A 21,085-nucleotide genomic window follows, 5' to 3' on the forward strand; every position below is an offset into this window, starting at 1 on the left:
AGACAGCGCCAGCCAATTGCTAAGATACGTTCCCATTTTAACTCGCTCCTCACTTGCTCACAGCCCTGCCTGGTTTCAGGCCCATGCAGATCTACGTGGCTGCATCCATCTGAGACTACGATGACTTTGGGTGAAGTGCTCAAAGTGGGGGGGGTTGGCCAGTGTCCTAAGGATGCCTGCAGCATTTTGGCTTGCTTGGCACGAGGAAGGAGAGGCTCAGATAGGTCACCTGTAGTCAGTGTCAGAAGGTTTTGACTACCGAAACAAACAAACAACACACTGAGGCAAGGAGCGCCTCAGAAATTGCCTAGTCCAGTCTCTTTAGGTAATAAAGATAGATGAGGCCAGAGAGATTAGAAGGTTAAGGAAAGTCACCTGGCACCCAGAGCCAGCCCTGGGACGGAACTGGGTCTTCTGGTCCCAGGCTGGGCCTTGGCTGCACCGCCACCCCTAGCACAGGGCACCCCATAATGTTTGTGGAATCAGATTGATTTTTTTTTTCCATCCCCCACATGAAGCATCGACTCTGGGCTAGGTAATAGTAGAAGCCACAGAGCAACCAGAGTGACGTAGGTCCTGTCCTTCACAACCTGAACAGGTTGCTAGGGGACCTGTGGTGTGTGCCTACTAATCGTCATGTAAGATAAAGGGTTATGATAGCTGAACAGAGGGCTGTGGGAGCGAAGAGGAAGGAGAGACCTCCAGCTCAGGGTTAGAGGAGGATGGGTATGAGAGGAGGGCGGGAGAGCGAGCCTCTGGCCCAAGTTTGCCGCTGGACCAATCTGCCCAGTTCGGTCATGTTTCCACTACCCGCTCACAGCAGCTCTCCTGCCTGTCTGCAAGGATAAGCCCTGGGTGAGCTGAGAAGGGGACGTGGATGCCCTGGCCCAGGGACCTGCAAGAGAGAAGTGATACGCTCCATCTTGGCTCAGGAAGGAGTAGGGTGACCACTCACACTGCCTGTCATCTTTTAAGGTGTGGTCCTGAAAGGGACCCAGAGACAATCAAGGAGTTGACTGTGCGGCCTTTTAAAGATGAGGCTATTCAGGCAGGTGCCCATGAGTTTTAGTACGTCTGCCTCTCGGCTATGCACCCACCGAGGTCTCTGTGTCCATTGTGGGCCCTGACGGTCAACTGTTAAGTCCCAGATGAGGCGTCCTTTGTCTTATGCTGCCATCTGCCTCTGCCTGTGGCCCTTGCCCACTCCCCACAGAGACTTTCTGGTGCCAGACGGAAGTACCTCTGATTGCAGGAGCGGGACCTGGAGGCACTGGTCAAACGGTTTAAGACGGACCTTCACAACTGTGTGGCGTACATCCAGGAGCCCCGGCTCCTGAAGGACAAGGTCCGAGCTCTCTTTGAGAAGTACGTGCAGCGGGCAGACATGGTGAGCTCTGCCTCCATTTCCCCAACTCACCTTCTCTCCCGGGTCCCCCCTCCCTCCCTAAGCAGCCCTTCTGGCCCATCAGGTGGAGATCACAGGGCTGAACATGGATCTGCAGCAGGAGTATGCCCGTCAGCGGGAGCACCTGGAGAGAAACCTGGCCACTCTCAAGAAAAAGGTGGTCAAGGAGAGTGAGCTGCACCGCACTGACTATGTCCGCATCATGCAGGTAACCGCACGTCCCCCAAATGTGCAAGGGACCCGCTAGCTTTCTTGAAACCTTTCTCTATGACCCCTCTCCTCGGACCCCCTCTCCTCCACTGGAGCCTGACCTGGCTGTGACCATCGCCGAGAGCCTCTCCATGTTTTTCTAGGTGTTTCCATGCCTACCCTTATGCCGCCAATGCCCATTCATTTCTACCACCCCCACCCCCAATTACTTCACCAGGCACCCATTTCTTTTTTCTGCCCATCTTTCTCCAAAGCATTCTTGTGTCCTGCCTCCCCATCTCCTTGCCCTGCTCCGGCCCTCCATCCAGCTCTCCTGAATCCGTCTCTCCTCTTTTCTGTAGTTTCCAACTCTTATGTCACCGTATTTTCCTTTGCTGCTTTTTATTCTGCTATTTGCATCTCGAGACACACCAGTCTCCACACCTCATCTGCCTTTTCTGGGCCTCAGGTCCCTTTCCTTATCTCTTGGGTCTGGAGCCAACCACACCCACCCCACATGTTGGCCTCACTGAGTCTACACCCACCTCCCCGGATCCTTCATCAGGCTTTCCAGAGAGCCTGACCCCATTACTGCCGCCTCCACTTATCAGCGCTGCCGATCAGGATTCTTCTGCCAGATTTCTGTTTGAGTATCAGTATCGTCTGAGGCAATTAATGCGATTTAGTATCAAAAGAGAACATCAGAATTACATTTATAAGGCACATACCTTTTTATGTTTATATCGCTTTAATGCCATCATTAAAATACTGGAAAGGGGATGGGCTGCAGATTGAAACAAACCAGTTCCCAGCTCAGCCAGTCCCCACATAGGTGAGCCGAGCACACTGTGATTCAGGCCAGTCAGACCCAAGCATGGTGGCGTCTGTGCCCTCCATCCCACGACCAGCCCCCGCTTCAACGTCCCGCATGCCGTCCCACTGCCCTACTCCTGGGTCATGAGAGCACTCAGAAGCCCAGGGAGAGGAGTGCATCCATTTTGTGGCCCCCCTTTGGTACCAGTGGCTGATACACCAAGCCCTTGCTGATGGTGTCAAGGCCCCCAGGCATGGAGAGCCTGCCCGGGTCCCAGGGTGCAGCGTGCTGGGCAGCAGGACCAAGGCGACTACAGAGGCAGCTGACAGCCCGTGATGTTGCTGCGCCTTCATCTGCACCCTGCCACCAGAGCACAGGCCTGAAAGATCCTCCAGGGCTGGGGTCCCTTTCTCGGGTAAAGCAAACGTCAGTCCTAGGAGAAGGAAAAGGAAAGGGAAGACCACAGGCCAGCCAGAGGGTGCGAGTGTCAGCATGAGGCCGCCCAGGTTAGGCACAGGTCTTCTTTGGCTCCCAGGTACCCCAGAGTCCACGTGCCCACTCCTTTGGGGCAGGGTGAGACGGTAGGTAGGAGGGGCAAGGAGACACAGCAGGGCCCCTGCCCAGCCCTACTGCTCCCTGAGGGCTGGCGGAGGGAGCCATCAGCCAGGGGAAATCCCCAGAAGAGCGTTTTCTGGAGCAACATTGTAAACTCGTGAGCTGTGGAGCCCTGTGGATCCATAGACGTTCCCCAGACAACTGCACGGAGCAAGACAGGGTCAGCAGACAGGGTTCCGGGTCCCCACCCCTTAACCAAGGGGACTCCTTGCTTATTATAGTAGGCTCTGGGTCAGAGTTTGTTTGGAAGAAAGGAAGGGCGGGAGGGAGGGAGGATGGAAAGAAAAGAAAGGAAAGCAAAGGAGAAGAGAGTAGAGGGAGAAAGAGAAGGAAGGAAGGAAGGAGGGAAAGGAAGGGAGGATGAAAAGAAGGAATGGAGGGAGGGAGGGAGAAAATCTTTCAAAGCTACTGTTTTTACTTATAAGAATTGTTTCCTTCTTTGATCTTAAGTTGAAGGAGAGGGTACCGGCCAGGACCAGGCAAGGAGTCAGGGCAGGAGAAACAAAAATGGACACTGTCTAAACCCAGTTTATCCTGCCTCATCCACTCTTACTGGGAGACTTTGGGGAAATTCCATAACCTCTCCAGGAGCCTCCTTCCCTGGCTATAAAATGGGAAAGGAAGTACCAACCTCAGCGAATTACTGCAAGGATTGAACGAGCTAACTAATGTAAAGCATTAGGCACTGGCCTGGTATGGAATAGATGCTCCAAAAATGCTCTCTCCCTTCCTGTCCTCCAACCTAAAGATCTACTCAGTAACCAAGGCAGAAATCAGTGGGAGAGCCTGGAAGGCTGTCACAGCACAGACCAGGGCTGCCTGTGGACTGGGGCATGGGAGGGGAGATTGCACAACTGATCCCAGACCCCCCAGCTGGTAGCCTGGGGCCTGATGCTTTGCTATTCGTTGGTAAGTACCTGCATCTGCAGGTACCAAGGCCCTGGGGCTTCAGTCCAAAGAGGTCAAGGAAGGCCAAGGCAGAAACGCATTAGAAAACACAGAAAATGAGGTCACTGTCTCATTTATATGTTCAGACAGGAGTGCAGGGCCTCTTCACTCGTTCTCCAGCATGCTTGCAGATAAGAAAATAAGAGTTGCTTTGAATACAAACATCTAGGACGCGCATTCATTCAGAACACAATATTGAGGGCTTCTTACATACCACACTCTGTGCCGGCCACGGGAGATTCCAAGATGAATGTGATGGTATGCCCATCCTCAGCAGTTCGAGGCAGGACACTTAAACCAGACACAGATAATCACTGCTCAGTACCATATATCTGTGCTGTGCACCCTTGTAGAGGCGGGCTGCAATTGGGGGAAGAGGCATTCGAGCTGAGCCTTGAAGGGTTAGTAAAAGCTGTCAGGGAGCAAGCTGGGGAAGAGGCTTCCAGGTAGGGAGAACACCTGAGAACAGACAGGGAAGAGTGAGGCCTGTGGTGTGTCTGGGGGCCTGGGCATCCGGACCTTCCTTTACTGCAGAGCACTGGGGGCAAGAAGAAAAGGTCCACTGGAGAGTGAGTAGCTCAGTGTCACTGGAGAGTGCTTTCCTTGCACACCAAGAAGCACCAAGTTTATCTTAGAAGCAGGTGCCAGCAGGTAGGTGGGTTGGCAGAGTGGACAGGCTGCCGGGGCAAGACAGGAGGCAGGGCACCCCATTTGAAGATGTCTGTTAAGGGGAGATGAGAAGACCTCGGAAGGAGTGAGTTGTGACATCAAAGACAAGGGTAGAGATGATGAAACGTAAGTGGGATGTGAGAGGAAGCCTGAAAGAGGAGCAGAGAGGTGCCACATCTGGGCGGTTCGGCAGATGGCTATCCCACCAACTGAGGAGTTGCCGAAAGCCACCACTGATGCAGGGCTTCCAGGTCCACCGAGTGCATCTGTTGCCTGCTTTGTCCACACAGCCGGGCACTGCCAACATAGGGGAGGCCAGCAGGGGGTGCTATAGGTATTTCCTTCCTTTTCCCTTCTGGGCTGAAGGCTCTGTCAGGTCAGCTCTGGCCGGGGCTCTCTGACATACCCCTCCACCAAAGGCGGTCCTGGACAGCTCAGTATAGCCCCTTTGTCTAGAAGGTTGTCTATAGAAATAGACAGCATTTCCCCTAGCCAGTCACTCTTATAGGCCCCAAGACCTGGTATGTGATAGACCCCAGGTCACATTTTTCCTGCAGCAGAAGGGCTGGGTGGGGGGCTGGAGGGTTGGATGGGGCTTTTGTAGGTGGTCCTGACCAAGGAGGGATCAAGAACAGAAGACTCGGCAAACCTGTTGCGTCCACATTTTAAATTCACAGAGCTACCCAAAGCATATACAGTTGACCTCAGTGTGACCTCTGGGTTCTTCAGAACACCGGAAAGCACTTTAGGGAGCCCAGCTTGTACTTTTGAGGGCCTTCCGTGGCCGTCATCCTATGTGAGGTATTGGAATGGGGTGACATCAATGAGAGGTGGAAAGTAGAGTCTGGAAGGCAACAGTTGTAGAGGAACAAGCACTTGGAGACAGACACGACCAGAGGCAAACCCCAGCTCTACTACCACTTAAGCACTGCCTCAGCCTCAGTTTCCTCATATGGAAGTGAATCTAATAACACCTTCTTCATTAGGTTGTCCTGGGGATTAAGTGAGTTATTGAATGCAAAATGTTTGGTGTGGTACAGGGATCCAGTCAACTCATGAAGTTAGGATTACTCATGTTACCAGCAGCAGCAGCAGCAGCATCAAGCATTCAATGCCTCAAATCCTGCTTGCTCCCTGCTGGTTCCAGGCCTGAAACAGTCTTCTCTGTCCCCCGCCTCCCCAGAAGGTCCTTCTCGCACTGGGTGAGCGCCCCTCTTCAGACTCCCATGGCATCTCTAAGCATTGCATCCAAGCTGGACCTCCTGCGCCCGGCACAATGACCAGTGTATAGTGGGCTTTCAGAGTCATGAATGAATGAATGAATGAATGAATGAATGAATGAATGAAAACATGAGAACAGAATGGGGAACCAGGCCGCATGAACTCATGGGTCTCGATCACACTCTGGTGGGAACTGAGTCATGTCCTGGAAGGCCCATTAAGGTGGCCGGCATCATGGAGGTGTCCAAAGCAGGCAGTAGGCTTAGAAACAGACATTCATTTATGTGGAAACTAATTTGACAATAAACGATTTGTAAAAAAAAAACAAAAAAACAAAAAACAGACATTCACACCGAGAAATACTGGGAGCCAGAAGTCCCGATCGTGATTGGGCCCCAAGTCCCAAGCAGGATTGTCAAGGATGGAGGGGGACACTGGGGCAAGGGCTCCACTTGGGGCCGTTACGGTAGTAGAGGGGAGGGATGCTGACAGCTGACGACAAACTGACAGCCAGAAGGGTGAACACAAGATCCAGTTCAGATACAAAACTGACAGGACTTAGTGACATAATGGATGGATATGATGCAGTAGTGCCTCAGGATCTAGCCGGAGAGGACCGGACAAACGGTACCGTCAGTCTCTAATCTTCAATCTGATTAGTTACTTTACCGAATGAGGCAAGAGAAGGGAAAGCTCAGTGATGCCCACGAAGTGGGCAGAGCCCTGAACCAGAGCAGGTTTGCCTGAGTTCCCTGCGGGCCCTCCTCAGTCTCCCTTCTGTCTCTTCACTCCTGCCCAATCTTTACCCCCCAGTTTGTAATTTCCTTGTTAGTAAGAATCTCGTCTTACTCAGCTTGATATCTGCTGCATTAGTTATTCATTCCACAAATATTTATTGAGAGCCTCTTACTTGCGAGGTAGAGTCCAAGGTCTTGAAACCAAATACATACATATTTAATCCATCACGTCATGATAAAAAGTCAGCGCGGAGAGGTTTCAGGGGAGGAAACTGGCAGAGAGCTTTGCTGGAGAGCATCTGGAAAGGAAGTGTGGGAGATTCATCACTAAATCCTGGGTTGGTTAAAAGAGTAAAAGATCAGATGGAGAAGTCTGCTGACTTTATAGAAAACAAGGCACAAAGCCCAGTCTGAAAACTAGGGATCAGCAATAATTGGGCATCTCATTCAAAAGAGAATTTTTTTTTAATGAGGAACACTGAAATTAAGTGATATACTGAGAACCTGAAGGTATATCTAACATGCTCAGATCCAGAGGCTCTGGAAGGAAAGAATATGTCAGGGTGGCCCTAGTTCAGGCCCTGCTCCCACTTGGGCTCCACAGGCGCATCCCCATAACAGAAAAGTAAGTCAAGGCTCACAGACAATAGTGCTTGCGATCACCGTGTTTTCTGGGCTGACTCCATGCTTACCACTATGGAGACAGTGTCCAAAGCGGTGGTTGTTCCTGGCACAGGTTCGGTTTATGTAGATTTGGCCGCATTTGCCTGTTTTGGCTCTCTGACCCTCACTGGCCTTGCTACCCGTGATTGCCTGGCCCTCAGGCCAGCCGCAACCTCTCTTAGCAGATGAATATCAGGACCAGCCCCAGGCCTACTGAGTCAGAAGCCACATTCAACAGGATCCTTAGGTGAGTCCTTTGTGCTGTCACATGAGAGGCACTTCTGTAGACAAGCCGAGCAAAGAGTACCCTAAGAGCAAAGTAGCCAGTCCCTCTCTGGGCACACAAGGACAAGGACACTGCCAGGGAGCCGCCCTCGATGTCCTCAGGCTGAGTGTGGAAAGGAAGGCAGAGAGAGTTGAGGTGTAAGAAGGGAAGAGAGAAGAGACTGCTTGGTCCCAGATGCAGAGCCCCCACCACGGGGCCCCCAGCGAGTTCTTCATCCTCACTCCTCTGCACCCGCTTCTCACTTTGTGTCCGGGGATGTAGAACTGCTTGCAGGTCCTCCCACACCAGCCGTGTCCTACTTCTGTGCCTTTCTCTGGCTGCTCCAGTTGTGTGCGACCCCCTCTACCCTCTCCTTGGTGACTCCTTCAAGCCTCAGCCCAGGGGTCAATTCCTAGGGATCTTCCCTGGTCATTCAGGCAGAGCTAAGTGCCTTTCCTCTGTATCCCATCCCTCTATTGCGTCAAGGTGGCCACCGTGCTCAGCTATGCCCAGATCCCCCCACTCAGCCCTAAGCTCCTCAAGAACAGAGGCCAGACCTTAGTCTCTGCACACCTCAGGTCAGCACAGTGCAGCACAGCACAGCAAGTACTCAGTAACTACTGGATGGGTGGATGGGTGGATGGGTGGATGGGTGGATGAGTGGATGGATGGATAGATATTTGTCAAACACAAATAAGACAAGTGAACTATCAGTGGATATAGCAAATGTTAATTATCATTTGCTTTTCTGTGCTCCTCACTAAACACTATGCTGCTGAGGGCAAACACCATTTCTTATTTCTGTCTTCATCCCAGGGCCACAGCAAATACCATATAAATTTAGGTTCAACAGGGGCACCTGGGTGGCTCAGTCAGCTAAGCAACTGGCTCTTGGTTTCGGCTCAAGTCATGATCTCACAGTTTTGTGGGTTCAAGCCCTGCATCAGGGTCCATGCTGACACTATAGAGCCTGCTTGGGATTCTGTGACTCCCCTTCTCTCTGCCCCTCTCCCACTCATGCTGTCTCTGTCTCTCAGAAAGAAAAAAAAAAAAACTTAAAAAAAAGTGTAGTTTCAACAAATGAATGAGGAAAAATGAATAAAGGATAGAACGGTATTTTAAGAGCTCAGAGTTCTGGAGCCAGACTGTCAGAGTCAGAATCCTGGTTCTGTCCCCTGCTATGTATGCAATTTGAGCAAATTACATAACCTCCCTATGCCTCAGTTTTGTTTTCTATAAAATTGTGATTATAATAGAATCTTCTAATAGGGTTATTATGATACTTCGATGCATTTAAATTCATATGAACTGCTTAGAAAATCACTGTTGATGCTAGAAAGGGTCTGGATGCTTGGGAATGGTGCACACTGTCTATATCTTAACGTTGCCAGAGTCCACCTGAAGATAAATCAGCTGGTACCTCGAGAGGCTGATCCGTGAGTTAGGATAAGGACTCGTATCCCAGTAGAGGAATCTGGGTCCAGGCCCAATGCTGTCTCTTCAAACACCTGCAGCCCCAGGCCAGGGCAGGCCCTGTGCCCACTGATCACTCATCTATCCATACTCACTCTCCCTTCTTTCTTGTCTACAGGAAAATGTCTCCCTGATCAAAGAGATTAATGAGCTCCGTAGGGAACTGAAGTTCACCCGCTCCCAAGTCTATGACCTTGAAGCAGCTCTGAAATTGACCAAGAAAAGCCGACCACAAGATGTTCCGGAGACAGGTAATGTGAGCAGTGGCCAAGGGAGATGAACTTTGGGATCAAGGAACCAATGGCAGCCACAAGCAGGTCTCCCTTTGGCTTCCATGACTGCCTCTCCTCAGTGTTCTCCTATATCAGGTCACATCTACCCCATGGCCTTCTGGGAGCCTCTTCATGCCGCATACCTGCTGTCCAAAATATCTTTGAGGCCCTTGCCACATTCAAACATGGGCATGACCAAAATCCTTGGGGTTAGTTCTGGTTTTAGAATTCAGAATCTTTCCGATTTTAGAGAGAGCTTACTATATACTGCATATTATATAACATCCCTAGAGAAGTCTGAGGCAGGTCCCTGAAATCAACCACATTTGTATTTATGTAGTGAAACATGAATATTCACACTGAACTTCATAAATTTTAAAATGCTCTACATTTTTAGAGCTTTTGGCACTTTAGAATTGCGGATAAGGGATTGTGGACCTGTACAGTTAAAATAAAGACAGAAAGAAATATTAGAAACTACTTAAATGGAAAAGGGGAAGAATGACATTAGAAATGTTAAATGAGTTAGTTACTGCAATCATATCCTAAAGTTCCTCTGAATTTCTGACGGCTGAGGCAAAAAGAGAAACAAAGAAGTACGAGAGTTTGCATAGTCCTCATTTATGGCAAAAGGAAGGATTTCGGCTTTTTTCCTGGGGAGAACAACCTTTCCCTGGCACTAAATTTTGTAAGAAACTTATCACATGGATCCTTATAAAAGGGTGCTGAATAAATAACACAATGGATACCTTTTAACTGTAGGTCTTCAGACAATAAAAAAACGTTCTTCACGAGGCACCTGGGTGACTCAGTCAGTTGGGTGTCTGACTTTGGCTCAGGTAATGATCTCATAGTTCAAGGGTTCAAGCCCCGCATCAGGCTCTGTGCTGACAGCTCAGAGCCTGGAGCCTGCTTCAGATTCTGTGTCTCCCTATCTCTCTGTCCATCTCCCCACCCCCAATAATAAGTAAACATTTAAAAAAATGTTTTAATCATTCTTCAGGTATGCATTTCTTATCTGGACAGTTGATAAAAACCAAGAGTATAAGGCATTTCTATGGAAAATTAAGTCAATGCAGTTCAAGTATATTGTCTTTTGGTGGCTTACACTCAGGAATACCGCTTAGAAACCCTGAGGGGATGGAAACCTCCCATGGCTGTGGACTGAGTCTCCCCAATATCAGTCACCTCATGTACTATGGCCACGTCAAAGGTTATGGTTGGGAGAAGGGAACTAAAGGACACACAAGAACCCTCTGGACCATTTTTGTAATTTCTTGGGAGTCTTAAACTATTACAAAATTATACATATAATTGTGTTGTCTCCTCTGCCCTTTTCATTAGAGCCGAGGAGAAGTCGAGACAAAAGTAAACACTCTGAATAGTACCTGAAGTGGCAATATTAGGTCTAAAGAACTGACATGACAGCACAGTATGTGTTACAAAGTCTGAGGTACTTGACTTTTTAGAGATGAAACCATCTTCTGTCGAAGGCGAAGGATAAATGTGTCTGTGAATAACTGCAAAGCCTTCTCTTTTTTATTTAAAAAATTTTTTTAATTATCATTTACTTTTGAGAGAGAGAGACACAGTGTGAATGGAGGGAGGGGCAGAGAGAAGGAGACACAATCCAAAGCAGGCTTCAGGCTCTGAGCCATCAGCACAGAGCCCAATGCAGGGCTCGAACTCACATTCCATGAGATCATGACCTGAGCCAAAGTAAGACACTCAACTGACTGAGCCACCCAGGCGCTCCTGCAGAGCTTCTCTTTAAAAAATATTTCACATATGCCCAAGCATCCTAGCAAATAACCAATTGAGACCTTGCCGGGATACTGTCTGATATAGCCAAGTTCTTACTATTGTTGTGGAAGTTTTCAGACATATACCAAAAAATGTGAGACAAGACTAATGAATTCCCATGAATCCACTCCCTGACTTCAACATGTATCCACTCCCATCACTCTTGCTTCATTGGTATCCATTGTCCCCAGTTATTGTTATTTCCTTTCACATCACCATGGATTATTCTGAAACAAACCCAATATCATATCATTTGTGTGATACAGTTTTACTCAAGGAAGATTTCATTTGTAACAGTTGAAGACAAGTATTACCAACTGTCTGCTTTGATCATGAAGAACCTGGGTGACTTCTTTTTTTTTTTTTTTAATGTTTTATTTATTTCTAGGAGAGAGAGAGAGAGAAAGCATGAGCAGGGGAGGGTCAGAGAGAAAGGGAGTCACAGACTGAAACAGGCTCCAGGCTCTGAGCTGGCAGTCAGCACAGAGCCCGACGCGGGGCTTGAACCCACGAACCGCGAGATCATGACCTAAGCAAAAGTCGGATGCTTAACCAACTAAGCCACCCAGGCGCCCCAGAACCTGGCTGACTTCTAATTTGGAACATGGGCCACCAAGACAAATTAGCTCAAGATATACATCCTCGTGTTATTTAAGATTGACCAAGTCAGTTGATTTTTAAGAATTCTTTATCTGACCATGGAATACTACATGGCAATGAGAAACAATGAAATCTGGCCATGTGTAGCAACATGGATGGACCTTGAGGGTGTTATGCTGAGCGAAATAAGTCAGGCAGAGAAGGACAAATACCATATGTTTGCACGTATAGGAGGATTAGGAGGAACTTGACGGAGGACCAAGGGGGAGAAGAAGGGCGGAAATGGTGGGGGAAAGGGAGAGAGGCAAACCATGAGAGACTCTTGAATGCTGACAAAAACTGAGGACTGATGGATGTGGGGGGGAGGGGGGGATGGGCATGAAGGAGGGCACTTTGGGGATGAGCACTGAGTGTTATGTAGAAACTAATTTGACAATAAACTATTTGTAAAAAAAAAAAAAAGAATTCTTTATCTGAACAGGACCTTTGCCATCTCCAAACCACTTTTTTAGCTTTAGCAGCATTTATATTAAGTTTTCATTCACATAACAATGAACTAACAGGTCTAACAGACAAACCTGCATGGTTTTCAATTATTAAAACCACATACTCGGAACTTCTAAATAAAGATGGCTAATTAGAAACCTACCAAGATGGCATAGATAAACCATAAAATCAAAGAAAACACAAAGGAAATAGACACAGAATTTTGAAAGCTGGAAAACAGATAGATGAGTGGTAACTGACTTCATAGACTCCTAAGCCAGAAGGGGGGAACCTAGAAGAAACGTAATGTACATCACAGAACCCCCCCAAAGGCTCAGGAATTAGCAGAAGCAAATATCTCAGGAAGTAGAGATGAAGGTAGGACCGAAAAGGAGAGAGTCTTTAAGAATCTGTTAGATCTACCTAGTATCCAGTACAATGGCTAAAAAATAGATGGATCATGTCCAACATCATGAAGTTCTTAAAAACCAAAGAACAAAGGAAAAAAATCCTTCAAACTTCTAAAGAGGATAGGGAGAGGTTTCATGCAAAAGATCAAAAATTCCAATTGCAGAATACAAAATCAATACACAAAAATCTGTTGCATTTTTATATACTAACAATGAGCAATCCAAAAAGGAGATTAAGAAAACAATTGCATTTATATTAATATCAAAAAGAATAAAATACTCCGGAATAAAAACCAAGCAGGCAAAAGACCTGTACACCAAAAACTACAAAATATTGCTGAAAAAATTAAGTCACCAATAAATATAAAAACACCTTCTGTTTGGAAGACTTAATATTGTTAAGATGTCAATACTACCCAGAGCAGTCTGTTGATAGTACAATCGCTATCAACATCTCAAATTTTTTTTGCAGAAATAGAAAATCCATTTTAGGTGGGGGAAAGGGAGAGAGGCAAACCATGAGAGACTCTTGAATGCTGACAAAAACTGAGGACTGATGGATGTGGGGGGGAGGGGGGAATGGGCATGGAGGAGGGCACTTGTGGGGATGAGCACTGGGTGTTATGTGGAAACTAATTTGACAATAAACTATTTGTAAAAAAAAATAAATAATAAAAAAAATAAATAAAAATAAAAACTACGTAAAAAAAAAAAAAAAAGAAAATCCATTTTAAAATTCATATGGAATCTCAAGGTACCCCAACAGCCAAAACCACTTTGGAAAGGAAGAACAAACTTAAAGGTCTCACATTTCCTGATTTAAAAACTCACTGCAATCTGTAGTAATCAAAACAGTGTGGTACTGGCATAAAGACAGACTTACAGACCAATGGAATAGAGTAGAGAGCCCAGAAATACACCCTCACATATATGTCAAATTATTTTCATCAGAAATGCCAAGACCACTCAATGGGGAAAGGACAATCTTTTCAGCAAATGGTATTGGGAAAACAGGATACTCACATGCAAAAAAATGAAGTTGGACCCTTACCTTACATCATATACAAAAAATAGCTCAAAGTGGACCTAAGACCTAAATGTAGGACCTAAAACTATAAAATTCATAGAAGAAATGTAGGAGAAAAGCTTTATCACATTGAATTTGGCAATGACTTTTTAAATATGACATCGAAAGCACAGGCAACAAAAGGAAAAATAAATACATTGGACTACATCAAAATTTAAAACTTTCATTCATCAAAGAACACCATAAGCAAGAGTGAAAAAACCAGTCCACACAATGGGAGAAAAATATTTGCAAGTCATATATCTGATAAAGGACGGATATCTAGAATAAATAAAGAACTACAATTTAACAACAACCAAAAAACATTTTTTAATGAGCAAAAGACTTGAATAGACATTTATCCACAGACAATACATAAATGTCTAATAAGCACATGAAAAGATGCTCAACATTACAAATCATTAGAAATATGCAAATTAAGACCACTATGAGATTCTACTTCATGCCCATTATGATGCCTATTATCAAACAACAACAACATAAACCTGCAATGTTGGTGAGGATGTAGAGAGGGAAAGGAGGGAAGGGAAGGAGGGGAAAAAGGAAGAAATGGAGTCAAATCAATATAGAATGAATTGGGAAACTATAGGCTAACTAGAGGGGGAAACCTACTATATAGAGGGAGATAGGTGAGATTACTATCTGTCAGCCTTGGCTCTAGATGAAGGAAAGGGAAAAAAAAGAGTAAAGTTCTCTCCCTGAGAACTACTAAATAAAAGCCCATACTTGGGCAGGTAAGTCCAGAATTTACACGTAATTTACAAGGTTGCTCAAAGGAACCTTGGCTGAAAATTTAGTTTAACTGGTAGTGTCCCCAGGTTCCAAGCAAAAAACAAATGCAAATTTTCTATACAAGAATACATTTTAAACCCAGTTGTCAAAGAATTCCCATAGATGACGTTCTTTTTTTTCTAATGTTAATTTGTTTTTGAAAGAGAAACAGAGACAGAGTGTGAGCAGGGGAGGAGCAGAGAGAGAGGGAGATACAGAATCTGAAGCAGGCTCCAGACTCAGAGCTGTCAGCACAGAGCCTCATGCAGGGCTTGAACCCACAAACTGTGAGACATGACCTGAGCTGAAGTCCGACACTTGACCAACTGAGCCACCCAGTTGCCCCAGTGACATTCTAATGAACATGAACTCACAATCAAAAATCACTAAATACATGAGGAAATAAATCACCATGAATGAAAAACAACAAAAGTATCAAACAGAATAAAATCAACAAAGATATTTAAGGATATTTAATATGTTTAAAGAAATAAAAGAAATTTGAAAATAAGACAAATTAAGAGTCTCCCGAAATTGGCTAGATAGGTTTGAAAAGAGAACCAAAAATACTCCTAGAAATAAAAACTGCAGGTTGCAATTAGACTCAATGGGCAGACTGAATAGGTTAGATATATCTGAAAGGAGACTTTGTGAACTAAAGGAATGAAGAACTGGCCCAGATTGCAGCTCATAGGGACAAAAGTTATAGCTGGGGTGGGATAACCCAACTCACATCTAACTGAAGTGTGAGAAAGAGAGAATGAGGGGGGTACCTGGGTGGTTGTTGGTTAAGCAGCGGACTTCGGCTCAGATCATGATCTCACAGCTCGTGAGTTTGAGCCCCGCGTCAGGCTCTGAGCTGACAGCTCAGAGCCTGGAGCCTGCTTCAGATTCTGTGTCTCCCTCTCTCTCACTGCCCCTCCCCTGCTCATGCTCTGTCTCTCTGTCTCTCAAAAATAAATAAACGTCAATTTAAAAAAATCTTTAAAAAAAAAAGAATGAGGAAAGCCAACAACATGATAAAGAATAGCTCATTTTTCAGAATTGATAAAAGATGCCTATCAAGTCCAGGAAGCCCAACAGAGCTCAAGCACTATAAATAAAAAGAAATCTGTATCTGAACTACAGAAAACCGAAGACAGAGATGTTAAAAGCGGCCAGAGTACAGATAGATTGCATATAAAGGATTAACAATTCAACTGATGTCTGGCTTCCCAGCGACAACGATATAAACCGTGTTGACGTTGTGAAATAGTGTCTTCAAAGTGCTAAGTGGTAATAACTGTCCCCTAGAGTTATATAACCAGTAAAACACAAGGAAAAAAAATTTCTGACAAACGAAAACTGAGAGAATTTGTCACCAATGAAACCTCATTAAAGGAATTTTTAAAGACTATGTATCAGGAAAAAAATTACTCCAGAGGGAAGTCTGAATGCAAGAAGAAACAATGGGTGAAGAAAAGGCAAATATGTACAATCTAAACAACTGTATAAAACAATATGAGCAATGTCCAAATTATGGATTAAAATACCAACATAGAACTAAAATACTGAGCATTTAACCAGGGGCTCGGAGCTAGAGCATTCTAAGTCTTATATTGTTTTGCAAGAAGGTAAAGATATTTAGTTAGATTGGACTCTTCTAAGTTGAATATGCTTGTTAAACTTTTTAGGATGACTATTGAAAAAGAAAGAAAGAGTGGATATATCTTCCAAACTGGTAAAGGGGGAGGAAAAAGCTAAATTTTGGAAAGACAAAAAAGAGAAGGAAGAAGTGACACAAACATAAAATGCATATAAAAGAGTGGAAATGAATGCAGATGTATGAGTAATCATGTTATTTTTCCATCACTTAAAATCAGAACTTAATCTCCCAAAGGAAGCTTGTAGGCAGGATGCAGAGAGGAGACTGGCCAGCTCCGGTAGATGGCAAGGTCAGAGCAGAGCACAGACCAAGAGGACGGGGGAGGGGGGGGAAATGAGGAACGAGGTGGGCAGAGGCCATGAAGAGAGAACTAATGAGGTACAGCCATGGAGGAGGACAGGAGGGCTTACACACCATAGCACACGGAAGAAGGACCATCCAAGGACCCTGTAAGACTGAACCAAACTCTGATGAGGAGGCAGGTCATTATCAAAGGGATGGGAGAAAAATTGGGGCAGTGAAGAAACAGGAAAAGCACAGCCCATGCCCTCAAGATGCTTACAGAACAAGGAAGGAGACAGAGGTGGAAACAAGGGCCGAAGCCCCACATTGGGCCCACTGGACCATCTTCCATGTGAACTGGTCTCAAGAGGCAGAGCTGCACCCCCAGGAACATTCATGGGACCGTGTCACCCAGATCAGGCATGTTTCTGGAGACAACTGCTTCTGGCAGCCAGCCGCCAGCCAGCAGCCGTGTCAACCCCGAGCTGGCCTGCGCATGTGTAGTACATCCCAATGCCCAACCTCTGAGGTCCATGGACCTCACCCAGTGATTGCACACCCTAGAGGACCTCAAAGCTACCATCTGCACCAAGATCCTTAGAATACCTGGAGAGCCAATGAGGCAAAGAGAGGATTGTGTGGCCAGTGGTGGGGCAGAGTAAGGAAAATTCCAAATGCTGGCATATTTCCAAGCTCCATCTAGTGTATATCTCCAGGACCGTGGCCTCACGAACAAGGTTAGGTCTCGTGGGCAATAAGATTGTAACTGAGTAAGTAACTGAGTGTAGAGGCCAATGGGGAGGGCATAAAACTTAGTCCAAAGACCATGCTGGTGACCAGGAAAGAGGGAGCAGGTGGATAGGCAAACAGGAATTAGGCAGAGGCAAGTGACACAGACAGATGGCCTTGTAGGCTTGGGTGCATTATACCTTCCCAGGGCTGCTGGTCTCTCGGGGCCAGGCCACAGCTTGACTGACAGGATGGTAATCAGGGGCAGCCAGTAGCAGCAGGAGGATGCAGGAACAAGAGTTAGAAAAAGAAGAAATACTAAAAGATCAAGAGCCTAGAAATTGCCAAAAGAAGAAGAGTCGAGAAGCAAAGGCAAGAAGAGAAGAGCCTAGGCTTCTCTGAGGAAGAGCAGGATGCGTGAAGCACTCTGAGTGCCGGCCCCATCATCAGACCAATTAGAAGTAAGGCAAGGCTGGCCCCTGGCCATCGCTGACAACTTTCTCCTTGAAATGCTCTCTTCCTTGGCTCCCAACATATATTCTTTTCTAGTGTTAACTTCTTTTTTTTTTTTTTAATGTTTATTTTTGAGAAATAGAGCGAGCATGAGCAGGGAAGGGCAGAGAGAGAGGGAGACACTGAATCTGAAGCAGGCTCCAGGCTCTGAGCTGGCTGTCAGCACAGAGCCCGATGCAGGGCTCGAACTCACAAACCGCGAGGTCACAACCTGAGCCAAAGTCAGACGCTTACCAGCTGAGCCACCAGGCACCCCTCTAATGTTAACTTCTGATGTATGGGGAAGAGGTTGGCAGTAGATAGGAAAGAGGCCTGTCTTCTGCTGAGAGAAACTTGACTGTGATCAGGGAGTTGAAGACACAGACTGTCAGTGAAGTAGGTGGCAGTGTCATCTGTTAAGAGTGGAGAGGATGGGGGCACTGGGGCAGCTCAGTTGGTTAAGCATCTGACTCTCAGTTTCAGCTCAGGTTATAATCTCACGATTTCGTGAATTTGAACCCCCGTTGGGCTCTGCGCTGACAGCACAGAGCCTGCTTGGTATTCTCCCCCCGCCCCCCACTCCTCCCCCACTCATGCTCTCTCTGTCTCTCTCAAAATAAATAAATAAACTTTAAAAAAAAAGTGGAGGAGAGGGTGGATTTGGCAATAATAACTTCTGGGATGTGACACCAATGCACAGGAACAGAAGACAAAAATAGACTACATAAAAATTGAAAACTCATGTACATCAAACTGTAGGATGGGAGAAAATATTTGCAAATCATATATGTGGTAAGGAGTTAATGTCCAGAATTTGCAACAAATTCCCACAACTCAACAGTAACAACAACACAACCAGATTAAAAAATAGGCAAAGGACTTGACTAGACACTTCTCCAAAGAAGATATACAAATGGCCAACAAGCACATGAAAAGATGCTCAACATCACTACTCATCAGAGAAATGAAATCAAAACCACAATGAGATACCACCTCACACACATTAGGATGCCTGCTCTCAAAACAAAGAGAAAGGTGTTGGTGAGGATCTGAAGAAACTGGAACCTTAGTGCCCTGTTGGTGGGAATATAAAATGGTGCAGCCACACTGTATGGCACTTCCTCAAGAAATTGAAAGTAGACTTACCGTATGATCCAGAAATTCCACCTCTGGGTATATACCCAAAAGAACTGAGAGCAGGGTCTCAAGGAGATACTTGTACACCCATGTCCATAGCAACATTACTCACAGTAATCAAAAGGCAGGAGCAACCCAGCCTCCATCACAGGGTAAATGGATAAACAAAATGTGGTGTATACATGCAAAAAAAATATTTTTCAGCCTTCAGGTGGAAGGATCAGACACATGCTGCAACACAGATGAACCTGGCAGGTACCATGCTAAGTGAAATAAACCAGACACAAAAAACACAAATGCCGTGTGATTCTACTTATCTGAGGTTCTTAGAGCATTCTGATTGTTAGAGACAGAAAGCAGAATGCTGGCATAACTGTTCTTGCAAGAGTTCTGCACAACATTGCACAACAATGTAAATGTACTTAACGCTGTTAAACTCTGTACTTAAGAATGGTAAGATGCAACTCTTGAGGATAGAGAACTAAGCATGGATGGAGGGAGGTGGGTGGGGGATGGGCTAGGAGGGCATGGGTATTGAAAAGGGCACTTGTTAGAATGAGCACTGCGTGTTGTATGTGATGAATCACTGAATTCTACTCCTGAAACCAGTATTGCACTGTATGTTAACTAAAATTTTAATTAATAATTAATTAATTAAAACGGTAAGGTGGTAAATTTTAAGTTATGTTTGACCATAATTTTCTTTAAAGAGTGAGGGCAAGGAATTAGAGTAGAGGCCAAAGTTCGAAAGCCTGGGGTGGCAGGTGGGGAGGGGGGTGGAGAGGGTAGTGAGAGTTTGCTGACTATGGACAGGAAGTCCGTCTGGGGTTGGAAACCGAGAATGGGAATCTCATGTGTTACTTTTTTTCAGTAGCACACAACAGGCCAGGTGAAAATGGAGACACTGGATGGTTGGGTAATCTCAGGTCTGCACACGGGGCAGAAGGACAAGGCATCTAGAATATTGAGGGTACTGTCAAGGAACTCACTGTGGGTCCAACTGGGTAGAAAAGGGAGTGGATCTAAAAGGAACCCAATTTGTAGGTAAAAAATGGAGCTGTCCAGGAAGAAGACATCTACATGTAGTCAAAGAACAGATATCTCAAGGAGAAGGCTGTCAGAGGGGTGGTAATGGTTGATGGGCTACTAGAGACGTCAAAGTGCAGGGTCCTGGACGTGGTGAGGGAGGGGAAGCCACGGAGTGGGTGTTGACAGGGCGTGGAGGCCAGAGGACATAAATACTGAGAGTTCAGCCTGTGAGGCCAAGGAATGGGATGAGCCATGGACCCTTGCGGATGCCAGCATCACACAAGATGCTGGCAGCACCTGAGATGGGAAGATGGAGGTGAGGGGAGTTGTCAAGGAGCAGAAGTGAGTGGCCAGCTCAGGAAGGGTAGAGAGGGGTCAGTCTCCTGGCATGGGGGTTTTATGTGAGGAGGAAGATGGGGGGCTTGTAGGCCAACCAATGTCTGCAGGAGAGCGCCACCCTGCTTGGGGAGTGGGGAGCAGGGGAATGAGCGGAGACCACCGGAGGGGCTCAGGAGCCAGGCTGGGCTGAGGTGTTGCCCAGCATTGTGTGTCTCTTCAGTCCTCCATGTCTGCTAGATGGTGAAATGGTCCTTCTCACCCCTAGTATCTGGGAGTGTCTGTCCCTTAATAATGCTCGTAACTGAGGGGACAGGAGGAGAAAGAGGGACACGCTGGTTTCAAAAAAGCTCCATGGCAGTCCAGTGACGGGCCCACATTAGTCCTGCTCTGTCCCTTTCAGTGCCCAGTGAGGCCATGCCCAGCATCACTCCCACCATGCGACTGAATGAGCAAGAAGAAACTGCAAGAATCATTGAAATGCAACGCCTAGAAATCCAGCGCCTCCGAGACCAGATCCAAGAGCAAGAGCAGATCCCAGGCCTCCACCCTCTCAGTGGAATCCGGCTTCCTTCCCTCCTCAAGTCAGAAGTAGACTTATAGGTGCAGACCAAGTGACCTCCTCTGGTAAGCCATCTGCAGTTGCATCAGAAGAAGCCCTTTACCTCTGTCGCCGGGCTGGCTCTGGGCTTCCCGACAGTCCCTGCTGCACTGGCCACAGCGGCCTCTTTCGCCTGCCCTGGGCAGATTGGGACGTGGTCAGAATAAAGATGTTTGCCCACAACCATGTCCAACTTTCTGCTTAGCCAGGGAGTCAGGGAGGGGGTAGGGAGAAAGAGGACCCTGAGAAATTTGGGCGGCAGGGGGGCGGGGGGGTGTTGCGCTCAGCTCATCCAAAGCCATCGCTGCTTGTTCCGGTCCAGGCACAGGGCTGCCTGTCACTGGAGAGATCACACGGGACTTGGGCCTAGCCTCCTGCTGCCCCTCTGTCCTCTCGGGCCCCCAGG

At 46.6% G+C, this 21,085-nt stretch overlaps 1 protein-coding gene across 1 annotated transcript in view; it reads left to right on the plus strand.

The window, feature by feature from the left end:
* CFAP57 (cilia and flagella associated protein 57) overlaps window positions 1-20,852 on the plus strand; it is a 71,387-nt gene extending 50,535 nt beyond the window's left edge. The window contains exons 20-23 of the mRNA XM_039238688.1: window positions 1,253-1,387; window positions 1,470-1,613; window positions 9,118-9,250; window positions 20,482-20,852. Coding sequence (XP_039094619.1) covers window positions 1,253-1,387; window positions 1,470-1,613; window positions 9,118-9,250; window positions 20,482-20,681 — 612 coding nt within the window. The 3' untranslated portion in view covers window positions 20,682-20,852. The remainder of the gene's footprint in view (window positions 1-1,252; window positions 1,388-1,469; window positions 1,614-9,117; window positions 9,251-20,481) is intronic.
* The last annotated feature ends 233 nt before the right edge of the window (window positions 20,853-21,085 follow it).

The sequence above is a fragment of the Hyaena hyaena genome, unplaced genomic scaffold (assembly GCF_003009895.1).
Source record: "Hyaena hyaena isolate Hyena2069 unplaced genomic scaffold, ASM300989v1 scaffold_144, whole genome shotgun sequence".
NCBI classification, from domain to species: domain Eukaryota; kingdom Metazoa; phylum Chordata; class Mammalia; order Carnivora; family Hyaenidae; genus Hyaena; species Hyaena hyaena.